The sequence below is a fragment of the Protopterus annectens genome, chromosome 3.part1 (assembly GCF_019279795.1).
Source record: "Protopterus annectens isolate FY-2018-M chromosome 3.part1, PAN1.0, whole genome shotgun sequence".
In the NCBI taxonomy this organism is placed as follows: domain Eukaryota; kingdom Metazoa; phylum Chordata; order Ceratodontiformes; family Protopteridae; genus Protopterus; species Protopterus annectens.
Genome location: NC_056732.1, coordinates 84183076 through 84204018, shown reverse-complemented (window position 1 = coordinate 84204018; position 20943 = coordinate 84183076). Strand labels below are relative to the sequence as shown.

The window sequence follows — 20943 nt, the reverse complement described above, 5'->3', positions numbered from 1 at the left end:
CTCTATTCAGTGCCACTATGCAACCTTCTTTGCCATTCATGCCTGATTTTTGCAGGTCTTTTCTCACACAATCCATCCACATCTTTGCTGGATGTCCTTGTTTCCTCTTGCTTTCTTCCTGTCTGTCTGAAATCTTCTTCACCAGACTGTCTTCTGCTTTTCTGCACATGTGCCCAAACCACTGTAATCTGTTCTCTTTGATTTTTTCGGCAATTGGAGCTACTTTGGTTTCTGCTCTTAACTCCTCTTTTCTTTGTCTGTCCCACACTGTGCATCCTACCACCTGTCTCACATCTAGCTTCCTCAACTGCACTGCCTTTACTGTACAGGTTTCTGTAGTACTGGTCATACCACTGCTATATGCACTTTGCTTTTCAATTTCTTTAGCATTCTTCTGTCATATACTAAACCTGACACTCTGTGCCAGTTGGCTGCAGCCCCGCAGATTCTAGCTTTGATTCTTCATTCAGACTTCCCTTTTCCACACACACCCCTCCCAGATACTTGAAACTGTTTATCTGTTCCACTATCTTCCCTTCTATCTCAGTTCTCAGCTTCTTCTGAATTTACCCCATTTTCTGCTATTTCAGCTGTCTTATCTGTACTCAGTTTCATCCCATGCACCTTCAGTTTTGCATTCCATGACACTAACCTTTGTTGAAGTTCTTCCTCAGAGTCTGCCTGTAATGCCACATCATCTACATACAGCAACTTTGTTGCTCTTTCCCTTTCAATCTGTTTGCTAATGGAGTTCATCACCAGCATGAGTGGCAGTGGGTTCAGAGATGAGCCTTGATGCACACCCCCACACCCACTGGGAGCCCCTCTGTGAGACCAAACACTGTTCATACTTGAGTCAATGGGTACTTGTACATAGCTTGCACTAATTCTACCAATGTATCTGGGACTTCAAACCACCACATGACTACCTAAATCAGCTTTCTTGGGACCTTGCCATATGCTTTCTCAAAGTCTAGGAATGCCCAGTTTGACTCTTTCATCACATCTAGCCTCTTCTCAACTATCTCTCTCACTGAAAACATCAGGTCATTTGAGTTGCTTCCTGAGGTGTATCCATATGGCTCATTTCCCATTTTACCTTCTATTACTCTGCACATTCATTTAACAGTCATCCTATCAGGAACTTTTGTGGAATGTGACAGGACATTGATACCTCTATACTGTCCACAGTTGTGAATTTCCACTTTGTTCTTGAATACTGGAACTGGTATGCTTATTCTGCAATCATCTGGGGTACGCCTTTCTCTCCATACTGCTATGAGTACCCTCAGGAACCATTTCTCCTCCTATCTCACCCAACATCTTTATCATATCTGGTGTGGCCTCATCTGAGCCTACTTCTTTCCCTGGCTTCATTTTCCTTAGTGCTGTTCTTACTTCTATGGTGGGTTCCTCCTCTTCTCTCATCGTAGGCAGTGTCTGGGGCAGTACAGCTTCTGTGGGGTTTCTTCATTCCAAAGCTGGTGGAAGTACTCCTTCCATCTCTGCCTTGATATCCTGGGTGAGCATGTTGTTGCTGGCATCCCTTTTGAAGGGTGTCTATCTTCTTTATATTTTTTGCCTTTGCCTTGCAAACTGATATAATTTCTTTGTGCCATCTACTGAGTTACTTTCCATATGCTGGCAGAGTCCCTCTCATACCTTGTTCTTTGCTATTGCAACTCCTTTCTTGGCTTTATTGTTAGCCAACCAGTATTCCATCATAGCCTGGTCTGCTTTTCCTATCTCCTATTTTTTCTGCACTCCTTTCTTTTGATGACTTCCTAGACTTCTGCATTCCATCACCATCTTTCCTTATGTATCTTATTTCCATACTTGTTTCGGCCACGTATCTGTACAGTAGTCCTCAGACATGCTGTTTTGAGGCACCACCATTCTTATTCAACTCCGCCTATTTACTTGTTTTGTTGAGGTGTTAGAGCCCTGAGTAATTCTTTGAACAATTGTGCTTCTGTCCAGTCAACTTCCAGGTTTTCTGCCTAGTATCTGTTGACCTTAGAGCCTTCTCTGACCACTGCTTGCAGCTGATTGTGGCAACCAATGGTTTATGCTGTTGGCTGACTGTTTCACTTGGGATGACTTGATTCTACTCCAGTGCCCTTTCCTTGCTATGAGGAAGTCTACCTGAGTTGACCTTTCTTGTGTGTGATCTTGTGACTGTCTCTCTTTCTGAAGCACATGTTGGCTACTATCAAGCCATTTGCCAGGCGGAAGTCTAGAATGGTTTCTCCTTTATTCCTGTTGCTCCACCCATGTAGACCCAGGCAGTCCTCATATGCTGTTCTGTTTGTCTCAATATGTGCATTCAGGTCACCCATTATCAATTCCTGTTGTTCTTCTTTACCTAGTAGGTCTTTGCTGTCTGAATGCACTCTTTTCCTCACTAGCATACCCTACTGTGGGGCAGATTATTTTATTCATCCTTGTTCAAGAATTCTATACATTTCTGTACTTTTCTTAAGTTGTACCTTGTGTGACAAAAATTAGCAACCTGGCTCATGCTCTGTATGCCTAATCCTTCTGAAGCTTACTTCTGAGTATGTCCTTTAATTATTTTTATTTTGTAATCATACACTGAATTATATATGTTCATTAACTGTTTAATAACTGTGACTGATGTAACGTATTAAAAACTGATGTTTAACTATGGGACTTTCTCATAAAACTCTCTTGAAAATGGGCACTGTCCAGCTGGTCATTCTTTGTCATAAAAGCTTTGTATAAGATTGTTTAGGACCTCTGTTTTATTCAGAGCAGGATATATTCCTATTATGTAGAGTAAAACATTTAAAGTAAAGCACACTTGAATGTGGTATTTTATATATGCTCCCACTGTCTGTGAACATTACTGTGTTGCACTTCTCTTATCTCTCAACAGTTTGGACAATAATATGCAAGACGTAATGCCCAAGAGGGTGTGTGTTATTGTGTAAATAACTCCTGCCCACAGGTGTTCTGATGCTTGATGTCGCAGGCATTATTTACACAATAACACAGACAGTGGAGGGCATTTGAGAGTAAGCTCTCTGTTAAAATGTTTTGTATTTTTTAACTACTATTTTTGTTAATATTTTTAATGTGAAATAGTTCCTCTGCTTGATGTTTTAAATGTTTTTAAACTTGCCATAGTATATGTAACTGCTGGAGGAAGTATTTTAGATCCAAATTATAAGTTTGCTACTTATTTAATGTCTACACACTCTGTCTCTCTCTCTCTCACACACACACACACACACACACACACACACACACACACACACACACACACACACACACACACATACACACAAAAAAACAGACTTTTCTATTTTTTAATTATGCATTTGTTTTAATTTTACATTTGCTAAACAGCAAAAGTGTTGATTAGCAGCGTAATATAATGTCTCGATCCTTCTCACTTTCATGCACACACACAATCACACACACACACACACACACACACACACACACACACACACACACACACACACACACACACACACTTTTTTATTTTATCTTTTTTAAATTTTTTAAAATGTTATACTCTCTAAACTGTCGTGATTTAATGTGCTTAGCCTTAGTGAACAAAAAGTAATGGCAGCTATTAGTTTTCTTAGAGTCTTAATACACTACTGTGAAGTGGCTGACTTGTTTTTCAGCGGGCATTACCTCTGTATTAATACCCTGCTGGACAACATTCATTCTCCAATCAGCATAGTGATGTGCAGGTTGCCCATTCTCTAACTCAGTATAATGTTTTCTAGTGCTACTGTTGGTCAGATATTATTCTGCTATAGCATTCATTCCTTGTCTTCTTCCTAGAAATTTTTTGGGACTACTGCTCAGCCCATCTTCCTTAGTCATTCCCTAGAATTCAAGATTGCAGCAGAGTAAGAACTGCTGTAATAGTGAGGAGTATATCTCTCTGTGCTCCATCACTTTGATCAGGCTGTTGCTTATTTTCAGGTGCATTCTCAAACCCAAGTCCTGCCCAGTAATCTGAAGAGCTACATTTCTGTCTCTAATCCTTTTTATTTGGGAATATTACTGAGAAAGTGATATGCGAAAAGCTTACTGTGGTTCTCAATTTTCATGGATTATGATATCCATCTTGGTCTTTGTTCAGAGCTCACAACATCACTGAAGCAATTTTACTTGAGCGTTTAATGGATTCCTTATAGACAGAACTCAAGGTTTATTTTCCATAGTTCTCCAGGAGCTGTCAGCTTTCTTTGATACAATTAATCACTCAACTATTTTGGAATGCATTTTTGATTAGTTTGTCTTCTAACACTTATGCTCAAGAAAAGAACAGTCTCTGGAGTTAACCCTTCAGTTAGTTATCTTCTTTTCTTTGCAGTGGGGTCCCACTGGGTACCTTCTTGGAATCTATCCTTTTCATGGTGTGCATCCTACCTTTTGGTGAGTTGATGAGATGGAGGGCTTTATTATACCACAGCTTTGTTTTTGACTCACATCTTGACCTTTCTTTTCCTCATGAGCACGTAGATTTGTATATCTCAATTACTAATCGCCTAGAACACATTCTTTATTAGATCTCAGGAAAAGGTCTCAGACTGACTTTATTCAAAACTCTTGCCGTTACCTTACTTGGAACTTTCAGGCTTGCTGTCACTCCTGTCTTTGACTCTTGAGTTATGTGTGAGCATCACAAAATGAAGTTTATGGATAATCTTTGAGTGATTTTGATTAAAATTTTTTTTTTCGTTTTGTTTTTGATGACAAAGTGTCTGCTGTTCTTTGATCCTATTTTTGTTTCCAGCTCTGGAACATCATTTATTAGACATCTCATCCCATGTGTGGATTTTCTAAACGTGATTATATAGATTTTGTTAAATCTCCTACAACTTATTACACCCTTTTTTAAAATGGGTTTTCTAAGCTATAAGCAGACTGAAGACAGTGTAGAAAACAGATGTTAATCTCCTTACAGCGATATGTGGATATTAAGCACACTGCACCTATCTTTCATTCCCTACATTGGCTTCATATTGATATATATATTAAGTTCAGTGCACGCATCAGGATCTATGAAGGGCTTCATGATCTTGGTCCTGTATAAATGAAACAGCTTTTGATGGATTATGAAATTTCTAGGGCAATGTGTTCATCAGCCTTGTGGCACTTAATAATTCTCAGGTTTCGACTTGAATCATTGAGATTTAGGTATTTTTCTTTTTGTGTTCCTGAGTTATGGAACATGCTTTCACTGCTTTTACAACAACTTTGTGAATGTAATTCTTTGTGCCATTTTTGGAGCAGCTTCAACATATACCTTTTTCAAGGTTCAGTTCAGGATCATGACTAATTAATTAACTGTATTTCACAGTCTTATTAAATTATTTTACTTTATAAATTAACATTTTTTGTATAGTTGTATAACCTTGCTTAATTTGCAAACTGTTATAATTCTGTATTTTTAAGTCTGGATTGTTTGGTTCATTATCTCTTCTTCTACACATATTTCAGTTGCATTATTCTGTAATGTGCTTAGCCTTCTACGCAAGTGAATATGGCTGATTGATTAATACTTTATAAATTACTGAGTACATACACAGAGTTGATCAACATACTGCGTAAAACGTGACAGTCCTATGACCCAAGTGGCAGTCATATGACCCAAGTTACATGAACAGCTAGACAGTGTGCCTGATCACTTATGCTATGACATTTTCATAACTGCATTACAGGCACTGTGAGCAGACCACAGATGGTCACAACAGTATGCTGAGTGAAACACCAGGAGGGAGAGCGCCATGGTGAGGAATAGATTGGGGTAGAGAGGGCCTGTCTGGCTGATCAGGACTCAAACTCACCTGGATGCTAGTCACCTCCAAGACTGACATCCTGTGCATGTCCTGACTCTAGTGGTTCAATGGTCATGGTCAGCCAGTTGTCTGGCTGTATCAAACATACAAGGGGATTCTGAATGATCCCAATACCTGAGTTCAGCCACTGGCACACCTCAGGCATGGCCAGACTTTGTGCCTGATGTATGATCCAGGAGAACCCTTCTGGGCTACTGTCAGTTGAGGAGCCTCTCTCTCACTTCTGGAAGGTGGCTATGGTGGCCAACACCAAGCCATACAGGCCACATTCTGTAGGGTGGACTTCTTACATCTATAGAGAGATAGGTACAATGAAAGTTGATGCCCCATCACATGGCATGTCAACTGGTACAGACCATGGTGGTTACTGCCTCTCCAGATAGTGCACCTCAGCTGAATCTGCAGAAAGAAGAGACAAAAACAGAAAGAAAAAATACAATTCATTAGTACATATGCATTTGACAAACTGGATCTCAGTTTTACATCCCAGATATCTACATTCCAAAATCCCTGCCATATCTCTTCAGACAAAATGTTCGTTCTCTCTCTCTGCCCATTACCTCTGCCCCCTGCTTGTGCAGTAAGTCAGGGTGGTACCTGAAAGGTGACTCTATCGATCCCTGCACTGTTTGCCAAACGTGATACCAGTGACATTACTCGCTGCCTTGGCAAACTCCTGCCAGATATCCCTTTTATACAAAAAGGTATCATAATGGCTGAATTGGCACACCTCATAATGCCTGTGCCTCATATACAGAAAGATGTCTGCCTTCTTGATTCACAAGGTAGGAGGTTTACTAAATCTAGAGCCTGAAGAGGCTATGTTGACTAAATAGGCCTGCACACGAAGAAACAAAATCACCATGTAAATGGTCACATGTTATGGACACCATGCCATGTGCACCAACAAGTAGCACGGGCATAATATGGAAAGTATTAATAAGACAGACAGGTAATGCTATGGGTTTTGCAGTGTTCATGAATAAAAAGAGTGTGCACATGACCACCCAGCATGGGATCAAACAGGAACAAGCATGCTAGTGCTACATGTGGGTGACAACACAGCACTTTTATGACAGTGATTCAGAGACAGTTGTGTTGAGTTACCTCAGTATCATAGTCACCATGCTATAATGCCCTTTGTAGCTTGCTAAAAGTGTGGCCTCCATACTGCAAGAAACTACATTAAGACAAGCAAGTCATGATTATGAAATCAGTAAATCAGAGATTGTAATAAAATACAGGAATACTGAAAAAGGAAAAGACAGCTGGTAATGTACCTCGGGACTCTAATGACCACAAATGGGTGCATGGAATCTACAAGGACAGATACTAAACACAGAGTGAGTATGATAATATAGAAGAAGGGCATGACAGTAATTATCCTGCTATGGAGGATGCTGTCACACTGACCGGAAACAGACATAAGGACTTCACATGTTACTATCCGTCAATGGCGGGCACTCAACCTAATAGAAAAACAAGTGCAAGATCATGATAATATGCTACTGTCCAGTAATTTGGAGGGGAGGCACTGGAGCATATCCACAAGAACTGTATGACAAGCTACAGGGTACATGATGCCTCCAGCACATAACATGTAGTATACCACTTGCCATCAGCACAGCAGGGCAGTGGTAACATGCCCATTGCTGCTATCAGTATGGGGCAGGGTGGGTATGGTGATAATCCATTAAAGGACAGCTATATCAAAAATAAATGGCAATAGGGGAACAGTGCTGAGACATCACACACACACACACACACACACACACACACACACACACACACACATACACACACACACACACACACACACACAAAACCAGACTTTTCTATTTTTTAATTATGCATTTGTTTTAATTTTACATTTGCTAAACAGCAAAAGTGTTGATTAGCAGCATAACATAATGAATCGATCCTTCTCACTCTCATGCACACATGCACACACACACACACACACACACACACGCACACACACACACACACACACACACACACACACACACACACACACACACACACACACACACATACACACACACACACAAAACATTCACACACTCACATTCTGACCCCACATGGGTAATCCACATTTATGCACATCTGTCATAGGACTGACAGAATTGCAGTCTCTGTAAAGTTCACCAGACTAGGGGAAAAGATGTTACTTCAGACTCTACCCACACTTTGCATGCAGTAACACCTTTACCTCTGGTGTTACTGCAGGCCCTGAACACACATGGCTTGCATATCTTTGACAGGGATAAACCAGACAAGTCAAAAGTATACCAGTGTGATAAGGTATGCCAAGATCAAGGCCCGGGACATTACCAAGGACAGGTTTGCCATAAGAAGTGGACCATCACCACATAAGTGGCTTACAGAGGTGGAAGATTTCTTGGTAATTCTGTATAGGAAAAGTAACAGATACCTAGTTCCTGGTGATGGCTTTGATTTGGGATATGGGCTGGTAACAACTGCCTAAGTATCTGTAGTGGATGCACCAAGTTAGTCCTAGCATGTTACTTTACAACTGTACACTCTTTCATATATGTGAAGTAGTTATTCAGAAGTATTCACACATATCTTTTCTTTGTGTCTGTCAAGGCTGCAGCTGTGACAACCTGTAACCAAATGCTTGTCTCCACATGCTGTTTACATAATTGACATGTACCTGTATGTGTGCCATGGAATGGCAGAGCGGTACGTATATTCTTTCAACAAGTACATTTTCTTTATGCTTTGTGCTTTCATATGTTCTACTGCTCAAAGATTCAGCAAAGGTCAATAATACCCGACATCAATGGATCTCCTGTGGCTGAGGCTTATAATTATGGCATCTTGAACATGACAATCGCAATGTCAGAAATGCTGACAATGGAGGACATGCAAACATCACACATATGTAGCGATGGAAGAGGGCTAGAGTGTACTTCCAGTATTGCCTGTGTTTAGCTGTTCTGTCCATTATAGCTCCACCCAGGCTACACAGAAATCACCATCACAGATGATGTATGTGAGACAGACTCTTTCCTAGTTGTGTTCACCCACAACAGGGAAGGGGTGTATATGTGGCCATCACTCACATAACTCCAGGTCAGTTATCCAGGTGCAAACAGCTTACTATGCACACCAAAGCAGATATGACAAGTGTTCTGCATGGACTGCATGAGGAGATGACTGCAGGAACTGTGGGATGACCTGCACATATCCATGTAGAAGAGTGACATGACATATCGGGATCTGTGATACAAATGTCTGCTGAGATCAACGTTCAACGGTCATATCTATTGATGCATCCATGAGGATAATAGCAAATGCCCACCATGGTCATTTAAGGGACTGGATGTACACTGGACTGTTAGAAACCAGGTTTAAGTAGACAGTACTCACTCTCAGCCCTGGCAATAGCTTCCTTCACCTCTAGGTAAAGCCACTATTATGGTTGTGGCTGGCTTGCATCTGGCTTCACCACAGGACTGCCATGCCAGACAAGCCACTTTAAGTCACACAGTTCAAAAAAGTCCATATCCCCTGTTGACCAGTTGAGTGCTGTGCCTAATTGTGGCTATCTTTAAGATCATGAAAATTTTCTGTCCATTGTCTCCTCACCAGGTGTCACAGCTGTGCTCCTTTATGCATCCCTGAAGCATTATACTTTACAATACCACATGCAGGATGCATCCAACCCCAACACTGCAAGGGAAAATGGTATACTTGGTGAGCATTTGTAAGGTGGAAGATCTCCCTCTGCATTGGATGATATTATCTCTGGCTCTGCAGTTACTGCATCCTCCCAACATAATCCATACATCCATGTTAACACTGCTATTACCTGTCACTAGAACCCACCCTACCTGTGCAAATGATGATGATGACTGTGTCCTGCTTATCTCTCTGGCCTGTGTAGGTAAGGTACTGTCTGATGCACAGTGTTGCCAGTCATTGCACTGCAGTGCATAGTATGGTTATGTTAATATGTACACCCATTTTATTCTTTGTTGCTCATCATTGCCCATAGTTTAAGATCAGAAATTACCTCTTTCCAAGTGCTGTAATGTATTTTACCTGATTCTTCCCTACATAATGTGCTGTTGCTGCTGGTTCCTCCAACAGCTCAGTGCCCCATTGCTCATCATTGTCATCACAGATCTGCCAGGTAGTATTACAATGTTCTCTTGCTGTAGCTGCTTTTTTACTACCATATTGTGTAACGTAGTGAACACAATTCACTGAAAAAAAAAACAAAATAAAATAAGCTATCCTATACTTGTTTCCCGCCTTTCTGAAGCTAGTAGAGTCCAGTTTTCAGAGTTTGCTGAATCCAGGGCTGTATTGTAGTTTCTGTGTTGGCCCAAACATTACTTGGATAGAAGGAAGTTTCTCTGTTCACCAGTAAGAGTGGGGAGCTTTGAGCAGCCTATCTATCCTTGGAGGAGTGGTTTTCAGCTCAGAAATTGTAGTTTATTGACCATTTTGGGCTAATTTCTATCCCTTTTATCTTTCTGCTATAAAAACCTACTTTGTGTGGTTTTTGCACATGTATCAGCTCAGCAAGAACCTGCCCAGGTGATCTGCAGAGTCCTATAGCAGCAGAAAGAGAAAAGGGGGACTTTGGTATGATTTAAGTACTTTTTTGGATTGTTTCTTATTAGAAATTGCTAATTCCGCCTAAATGCTTGGTTTCTAGCATTTATTTGATACTAAAAAGCCTTTTGCAACTGTTTTATTGTACTTATTTACTGTTTGCACTTTAAATTTGTTTTTTAAGCATTTAAACTGTTTAAACTGTTGTAGGCTACACACTCAAGTGTGATAGCCATTTTTCTGTGCCTTAAAGTGTTTATTTTGTGTTTACTGCCTTAATTAAAAAAAAAAAAAAAAACACGAAAAAACCCAGAAAAATAAGCTATCCTATACTTGTTTCCCATCTTTCTGAAGCTAGAAGAGTCCAGTTTTCAGAGTTTGCTGAATCCAGGGCTGTATTGTAGTTTCTGTGTTGGCCCATACCTTGGATAGAAGGAAGTTTCTCTGTTCACCAGTGAGAGTGGGAGCTTTGAGCAGCCTATCTGTCCCTGGAGGAATGGTTTTCAGCTCAGAATTTGTAGGTTATTGGCCATTTTGGGCTAATTTCTATCCCTTTTATCTTCCTGCTATAAAAAAACACTTTTGTGAGATTTTGCACGCCGCACAGCACTGGTTAGCTGAGGTTAACCATTCCGGGCTCCACAAAGTCTACTCTTCAATTTTTCCTTAGAACTTGTCAGTCTTGCAGCCTAAACCACTCAGGCCCTCACCTTTCAGCCCAGCACTTGTTATAAATTTACTGCAGCACTAAGCACTCAACCCCGCATCTGCCAGAAGGGAACAGTCTTTATACTTCCCTACTTATTCAGGCATGTCCAAGAGACAGCTCCCAGTGTACTCTCCAGCCTACCTGATGAGCCTGGGCATCTTGAGGCAATGCTACAACTGCCTCATGTACATAGACAACCCTCTCCTCCTACCACCAAACACTAACACTTGTGATAGATGCACTTTTACAGCCAATCTAGATGCAAAGCTCTCTCCAACCAAGACTGGAACAGACAGTCAAGAGGAGAAGGTAACAACTCGCAACACACCACTCATAACACATAGACCAACTAAACCAACACCTCCAAAACCCACACATAAAAACAGAAAAGACATATACGGAGGCTCTGATTAAAAATCTAAATCTGCCTAGGCAACAGAGACCTCCAAAGCCGACACACAAGCAACCTCCTCCCACCAATACACCCCAAACAACATATAGCCCACTAACTCGGTGTGCCGCACAACCACAGCCCATAAGACAAAACAACATACCCAACACACTTGTGATAAGTGACTCTATAGTCAGGCACACCAATGCCCCACTCACCAGGCTGGACAAAGAGAAGGTTACTGTCAGCTGCTTGTCGGGTGCCAGAATCCACCACATAATGCATGCACTCAGGTCACTACAGGGCAAGTACAAATATGACTCTGTCATAGTTCATGTTGTGACCTGAGATGTACCTCCCTGGACTACATGAAAAGAGACATGGAAGAGATCTCCAGTCTTGTAGCCCAGGCAGGTATGACCCTAGCCCTGAGTAGCAGCCTGCCTTCACCAAAAATGATACCACAGTACACGGATAAGATGATCAACTTCAACAATTGGCTAAGCTTCTGGTGTCATTCAAAGGGGATCCAGTATCTGTCTGCCTGGGATGACATGCTTGACAGGCCACGATGCTTCACCAGAGATGGCCTGCACCTGTCATCCCTAGAATTCAGAATACTGGCCAAGGCTTTTGCCACCCCTATAGTGCCTTTTTAGGCAAGACTCAAAAAACAAACTCACCACCATAAGAACTACAGGAAACAAAAAACTGAGGGCAATGTTACTCTACGATAGGAGTCTAAACCTCAAAATGCACACACTCGTGGCACTCCTCAAAATGGCGAACATCGACATTTGTGCAGTGACTGAGACCTGGTTCAAGGCTCCTGAGAGCACCCCAGCACTACCAGGCTATAACTCATACCACACATTTTGGCCACAAAACCTGGACCGAAACATGAAAGACAGAGGCATGTCCATATTCATCAAGGACATCCACACCTCCAGGTTAGTTGCAAAATATAATGCCTCTGAAATCATCCAAGAGCAACTAACCCAGGGCAAAAATGCATTCCAAATTGTAGCTTGTTATAGATCCCCCACCATGACCCAGGATGCTCACTCCTCATTCCTGGGGACATTGGAAAAAATGAGGGTCCAACCGAACACCATAATAATGGGCGATTTCTACTACCCAAACATTAACTGGGAAAACTACTCTTGTACTAACCCCCTGGCTCAATGATTCCTGGAGTTCATAAATTCTAATGCCCTGGATCAACTTGTCAATGCCCCCACCAGGGGAAACAATATTCTGGACCTAGTCATTACCAACATGGGTGACCAGTGCTCAACACCCGAGATCAACTCCTCACTTGTTAGATCAGACCATAAACTAATCACCCTAGATATCCATATCCTGACCCCACCCCTACACAAGGAAACCATTGTAAAAGATTTCTCCAAAGTGAACTTCACACTTCTCAAAACTGAGGTGACTAAATTCATGACACCCCTGGAGATGGATAACTCAGTCAATACAGTCACAACTGCTGAATCCTACACAAATGCACTCTACAAGCACCTGCACGAGTGCATGGATCATACTATCTGCAACAAAAACAAGACACTATCCTCAAAAAAAGAAGCCAATCTTGTGGTCCCCTGCCATTAACAAACTCTGCAACAGAAGGAAGAAACTGTTGCAAAAGAGAGTAAAAACTCAGGTATGGAGGAATTCACTGATGAGCCTCAGTAAGAAACTAAGATCTCTAATAAAATCTCCAAAGCTAATCTTGAAAGACAAATTGCCACGAATTCCAAAGACAACCACAAGGCATTCTTTAGCTAGGTAAAGAATCTCCATGACAACACCCTGATCTGTATCCTAGCTACAACAGAACAGCACAAAATATACAGAGCCAACTGATATTGCCAACAATATTGGCATATAGGTTCAGTGCAAACTTTACTCCCCCCTCACCCCCCCAAAGGGCACATAACTATACCAGATGGTTGTAGAGCCCCGGCAATCACAAACACACAGATAAATATGGCACTCTCTAAACCCAAAAACACATCATCCATGGGACCGGACAACATCCCAGGCTGAGTCTTACATGCACTCCAAAATGAACTAGCCCCCCCCCCTAAAATCCATGTTCAACCACAGCCTCACCACAGGCTATGTGCCCACAGAATGGTGGACAGCAATGGTTATCCCACTCCATAAAAGAGGAACCACCACAGACCCCGGGAAGTATAGACCTATTAGCCTGACAAGCCTGGTCTGCAAGGCCATGGAGCGTATCATCATGGAACTCATAAACAAAGATATAGGTAACCTCCAACCTCTGGATCCTACCCAATTTGCATTTGTAAAAGGTAGGTCAAGTCTCCTAAACCTGGTAGACTTCTTTGAAACAGTTACAAAGGCCATAGATGAGGGCAAGGTAGTCCACACAGCCTACCTGGACCTTGCTAAAGCCTTTGACACTATCCCTCATTCAGGAATCAATGATAAACTCACCAACCTTAACATAAACCTTTACGTCACGAGATGGGTGGCCAACTGGCTCATGGACAGAACTCACACGGTAAGAGTTGCTGACTCCAGATCTGACTCCAAACCAGTGACAAGTGGAGTACCCCAGAGTTCAGTCCTGGGACCTCTTCTGTTCAGTATATACTTCTCTGAAGTGCAAGTGTACACCAAGGGTCTATGGCGACCCAAGTTTGCAGATGACTGAAAACTGGGTGCCATTATCGATTCCCCTGCCAATGTAGACATCCTGCAAAAGGGCCTCACCAAGACTGACACCTGGTGTCAAAATCATGGCCTCAAACTAAATGCCAAAAAGTGCATTGTTATCCCCTTTGGCAAAAACACTGTACCCATGAATTACCAAATAGGGGGTAGTTTGCGCAACACAGAAAGTGTGATAAGAAACCTTGGGACTCAAGTGGATAGCAACCTCTCCTTTGATAACCACACTGCCACAGTGGTCAGAAAATCTTTCTACATGGCCCACTTAATCACAAAAGTGTTCGCATCTAGAAATAAGAAAATCATCGTTCCCCTCTACTCATTACTTATCAGACCCCTCATTGAATACAATGCCCCATTTGGGATGTACCTCACAAGACAACTACAACAATGTGCGAGGCCCCAAAAGTACCTCACCAAGAGGATCGCTGGCCTCAAACAATTGCCCTATGCTGGCCGGCCGGCACAAGAAACGCAAACACTACTCGGTACCACTTACTCTGAGGAGATCTCTGTCTGACATACAAAGCTATGTCAAACCCAGAATTATTGGACATGCTCAACATGAAGAAATTCCAATCTCTCCGAGCTACATGCTCTAGGGACCTAAACCTCACCACAACAATAAATAGGACATGCTGGAGAGATAGATTCATGTCCCACAGACTTCCCATGCTCTGGAACAAGATTCCGATCCACATCAAGCAGAGCTCGTCATTAGCACTATTCAAGAAAAACCTTGATAAGTGGATGGGTGATAGGAAATTCACCCCTGGGATTATGTCTGGGGCACTGCTTGATAGAGGGGCAGGAATTTAACGATACATGGTACACTGTTGGCTAGGCTTGCTTTGGCCCTTGGACTGATAGCCTAGTACCTACTTATGAACCTATGAAGGCCTCAGATGTGTACTGTAGAGCACTGCCAGATGTATCTGAGCAGTAGAAACATGCCTTACGGAGTTTAAACATACCTTTAATGATGTTGTTTGTCTGCAACATTGGTGAAGTATGCCACCTCTGCCATGATACCTACAATGCGCAACAGTGGACAATATCATGCAAAGCTTGTTGCTGGATTAGTGGTAATAGCATGTCCAGGACTCAGTAGCTTGCAGTGTTTGAACCTATCAATTAGATGACCCTATGGAAAGCCACCCCAGACAAAATGCTGGTAGAGGATGCATGTGTCCCAAATGTGGGAATCTTGAGAATGCCTGGATGGCACACAGACATATTGCATATAATACCCTATGTGCACTGCAAACCATCTGGCAGTTGATGAAATAGAAGTCGTCCATATTGATATGATGGACACCATGTGGAGCAGGTGGGGCCTTGATGACAATGGGGTTGCCACCAGTGACCCTGAGGACCTCAGGAGAAATGGGTAATGCCACTGTATAACCACATAGTAGTGGTTCTGTCCTTTGCTTTCCATAGAAACCATGTATGCACTCCAAATACTGTAGCATAACATCTAGGAAATTCTGTATGATTTTCAAACCTAATACTTGTACAATACCTAATATGTCCCCAGTCTAACACTGAAAGATTTCCATAACAATGTTAGTTAATGCTATTTAAACCTTTGGGTCCGTTGGGTAGACAGACAATATATCACTCTTGATTGCATATGTATGTGACAAATCTACTAACTCCTGAATAGTGTCTCAGCCCACATTGTAATGTTCCGTAGTGTCATAGTCATGTGATGGCAGTTAGCAGCCCTTTGTTTATCATCCAGGCATGACTTGCTGTGAAGGAGAGAAAGATGCTGTGGCGGCCATGGAATTGGTCAAGTACAATTGCCAAATATAAATGATACATAAGCTTCTGATAGAGCTAGCTGAGATTTGGAGTGCAATGATGTACAACATCACTGACACAGACTCTGAGAACAGATCACTTAATGCCGACTCTACTCCCAGTGTCATAGTACAAGGGAAGCTTCTGCACCCAGGAAAATCCTGTCATTTAGAAAAGTTGAGCACTTTAAGCTGTTTGCACAAAAATTATACATCTTTAAATCACTCTGCCATGTTTGATTTCATTATTTGCATGCATGATGGCTCTCATTACCATGTTGACACTCATTGAATATCATTATACTATATTTCCAGCCCTTCTTCTATATCTCAGTCATGTTAGGTGATCTCTAAATCAACTCCTCCCTGCACATCATCGATCACTGTGGTATTTAACATAATGCTGTGCATTAATGCTTTCTAACCCCCCACTCCCCTATTAATTTAGTATTGTTAACTATACAGCTGGAGTATGCATATCATTGTTTTTTAGTGGAAACAGTTTATACTGGCATATATGTGCATATATTTGTGCAGGTGCTAGGCGCATACCCACACACATGCACACACACACACATAAACACACACACACACACACACACACACACACACACACACACACACACGTACACACAGAATGATATTTTGCAGAATAGCCACGTAGTGGTGATTCTAGCCTCTGCTATCCATGGAAACCAAGTATGCCTCTCCAAATACTGTAGCATTACATCTAGGAAATTGTGTAGGATTTGCAAAGCTAATACCTGTAACACACCTAATATGTCCCCTGTCTGACTTTGAAAGATCTCCATGACAAGGATAGTTAATGCTACGTATGTATTTATGAATACACTTCTGATATATTCCTGTTTTTTACGAGGAAATGTAAGCTATTAGTCCTGTAACACTTGGTATTGCAATTCCAGATTAACGAGATACACAATGAAGATTTTCTTCTGTTTGGAGCATTCTTTGAGGCGTCAATGATTGACAGGAAAATTGGAGACAAGCCAATCAGTTTTGAAGTTACCATAGGTAAGTCACATTGAACCATTCTGAAGCAAATGTTACTTAACCCATGGTCTTATTTTAGAGAAATTTTATATCTATTTAGCTATTATTTTGCAAATTAACACATCCCTACTCCTTTACGATTCCAGGAGGTACAGCACAGTTACGTTCAATGAGAGTTCTAATGCAAGGCAACTGCCACAGTAAAGTCAGTAGTGAAAGAGATAAGTTATTAAAATAAATAATAACAAAGGTTATTATAATATTATTATAATAACAAAGGTTATTAGTACAGCTGAGTAAGAGTGCTATGTACTAGCTATGTGGGCATTTAAAAGTTAAAGTGCATGTTTTGTAGTTTATTGAGATCTCCGAACAAGGTTATATTTGTCTAACAGTTTACCAGTTATACATGGTTATACATGGGTGGTTATCAATTTTAAAGTGGCATGTAGACGGTCAGTGACAATATCAGGACAGAACAGCTGACTGCACATGCTGCAGTCTATAGATGTCAAGTATGCAACAGTAAAGTGATTTTTAATACACAATCATGATTCTGCAGAAATGCCGTTTGCAGATTTAAGAAGTGCATTTTATTTCATTATTTACTTTTGACTGCATAAAAAATAGGTAAATATTACTTTTTATTAAAGTAAAAACCAAAAACTCCAAGTGACCACCACAGCTAAAAGCATACGTAGTTTATTAAATATACGACAGGATAAGCACTTTCACACAAAGTGCTTCTTCAGATCAATGTAACAGGCAAACTTTGCATCCAAGTTTAAATATCTTATCAATAACAAGACAACCAATAAAAGCTAATCAATAAAACAATTACGTCACTGATGTGATCTACGTTTCTTAAGAACAGGTTTTAAAGGCATAGTAGCATTAATTCCTGGTGATTTATCTGGTTGCATTCTTGCTATCCACTGCATTTCAGCTAGCTCTTCTCTGTTGTTAATATCACCCCCCTTCTTATTATCTGATATCGATTGCAGTACTGTAAATTCAAACGTGTGCCGTTCATTATTGGATAATAGCTTAGCTAAAGCATTAAAAAGATTCATTTTCCTGATGTCACCCAGATGTTGCATAATATGTTCTTTAAGCATTCTGGTAGTCTTACCAATATAAAAAGAGGCACATGATCTACAGCTAGCTAAATAAACTAAATTATTCGATCTACAGTCTGCATACAAGTTGAAAGTAAATATACGATTGGTAGAGGGATGCACAAAAGTATCTCTCCTTGAAACAAATGAGCAGGCTTTGCAATTTCTGTATGGAAATGTACCATGCCTATTAGAGATCACCCTGGAACTTCTGTTAGTGGTATAGCAGAGATGCTTTTTCAAAGAAAGGTTGTTTTTAAATGTATAACAGGGTCTATCACCTACTATAGCTCTTATCTGATCATTAGACTCCAAAATAGGCCAATATTTATTTATAATCTCACATGCTTTAAAGATGTTACTACTATAGGTGAGGGATAGTCTTAAAACATTTCTATTCGATCCCCCATGTGTCACCCTTATATCAGAATCATGAGGTGTCCTAAGAAAAAATGTCTTCCCTGTTGGATCACGCAGGTCTTTAACCTGTAACATAACTCTGCTTAGGTCATTATGATTATATCTTCTCTTCATTAGCTAATTTTTTAGCTCCAAAGATGCTTCCTGATAATCTTGATCTTCAGTATGGAGTCTAGACATTCTTAAAAACTGCCCTTAACTATATTATTAAACACATGTTTAGGGTGCATACTGGAGGGATGCAACAATGCATTCGTTTTACAATTTTTCCTAAATAAAGAACTATGAACCACAACATTCATCAAAGCAACCTTAGTATCTAAAAAGTCAATAGACTTGCTAGAAAAATTCAAAGTAAATCTGAAGCAGTCACTACGTCATTCAAGATATTCTACAAACTGTTGCAGTTGCACGTGTGTACAAAGATATCATCCACAAATCTTTTGTAATGTAGCAAGTGTGGACTGAATATATGCTGTGAAAGGACCACCCTGCTCTCCCAGTCTGCCAACACCAGTTTGGCATAACTGCTCTCTCAGGGTGTCCCCATAGCTACTCCAAGATTCTGCATGTAAATGGTCTCCTTAAACATAAACAAATTGTTTTCCAAAACCAGTTCTAACGTGCCTAACAGTTCAATATGCATAGAAGAATAGTCAGTATTATTTCTCAAAAAACATTTCATAGAATCAATCCCAAAATGATGGGGTATTATCGTAAATAAATTACAAATGTCCATTGTAACCAATAAAACATCAGATTGAAATGGCCCGTGATTTCTACAAAAATCTCTTAGTGTGCATAGAAAGTGTTCAGTGTCTTTAAGAACAGCTGTCGCTTTTTCTAAAGGTGCCTTTAACTGACTTTCGATGAAGATGGATATAAATTCAGACACCTATCCCCTCCCTGATACAATAGGATGAAAGGAAGGCTGTGACAGAGATTTATGCACCTTGGGTAGACCATGAATAATAGGAATTAATGGCTTTTCAACTAACATAAAGTCATATAGATCTTTATTAATCATAGACGTTAGTAATAAGTCATATATGGTTTAATGCACTTGCTTCACAACTGATTCAACAACTGAGCATGATATAACCTTATAGATGATAATGTCATTTAACATATCTTGCATGCTGTTGGCATAAAACGCTGAGTCTAGTACAACAATTGCCCCTCCTTTATCAGCTGGGTGTATTGCTATCCTGGAATCATTCCTTAGTTGTTGTAGAGCCATAGCCTCATCTTTATCTAAGTTATAAAAAGTATTGTTTGCTAGCAGAGAATCAAACACTTCCTTCTCACAGACTTTAACTAAAGTATCAACCATGGGTGTCAACTGAGGATTATATAAACCAGAATGTTTCAGTGGGTTAACTACAGAATCTCCCTCATTTGAAAATGCAAGTTTAAGTGCCATGTTCCTTGCAAAAAATTTGATATCTACAATTAAATCACTAACCTGCAAAGGGCGAGCTGGCACTAAAGTTAATCCTCTATTAAGTAAACTGTTCTGCGATGCAGTAAGTTCAACAGAGGATAAATTAAGAACTAACGCTGATATCTCTTGAAGTGTGTCGGTTCCATGAAGATCTCCTTCTCTGACAATGTTTTCCACCTCTTCAGGACTTGGCTGAAAAGACACCCTCTCCTCTGTGGTTGAGGCAGCTGGTAAACCAGGAAAAACACTTCTTGTAGTTGTCACATGATTTATAGTCTTTGGCCGAGCACCACCTAGTGTCATCTGGTTGTTATGCAGCTATGGAGACATATTCAAGGTTCTCACTCCTATAGTACCAGGAGCCAAATTTATTGGAGCAGTTTGAGATTCAGCAAGCAAAATTACTTGCTTTACGATAGCTGAAGGTGTTTGTTGCTTTATACTCAACTGAGCTGCTGTTGAAGGGACAGTGGTGGCATTATCATTCCTTTCTGAACCCCGAGGCCATACAAAAATGTGTGCCTTCTTAAAAATCACTGAAGTCCCTTTCAAGTTTTTTTCTTTTTCTGCCCCTGTAGCTGGTCATCATAGGCCAACACATTCAGCAAAACATTATCAATTTCAGCTATATTGTTCTCTTCATTATATTTATTCAAAAGTTTTCTTTGCATATTTTTCATTTTAGCAGCCAGTTTTTTCTCTTGAGGGCTAAAGAATTCAATAGTGCTACTCCAGTCCAATGGACTGGAGTAGCACTATTGTTTGACTATTTGGTTCTTAGTTTATGGCTAAAGAATTCAATCAACAGCTTGATATAGCTAAAGCTCAAGTCCATATTCAGAGCCTGCCATTGCTTAAGTAATAGCGGAAAGGTCTCACCGTAATTAGGCA

General features: G+C 40.7%; 1 protein-coding gene across 2 annotated transcripts in view; it reads left to right on the top strand.

The window, feature by feature from the left end:
* The window catches only part of LOC122798011 (fer-1-like protein 6), a 1810759-nt gene that overhangs the window by 568479 nt on the left and 1221337 nt on the right, over positions 1 to 20943 (top strand). For both annotated transcript variants that reach the window (XM_044066595.1, XM_044066597.1), the window contains exon 12: positions 16983 to 17091. In XM_044066595.1, the coding sequence (XP_043922530.1) occupies positions 16983 to 17091 (109 nt within the window). The remainder of the gene's footprint in view (positions 1 to 16982; positions 17092 to 20943) is intronic.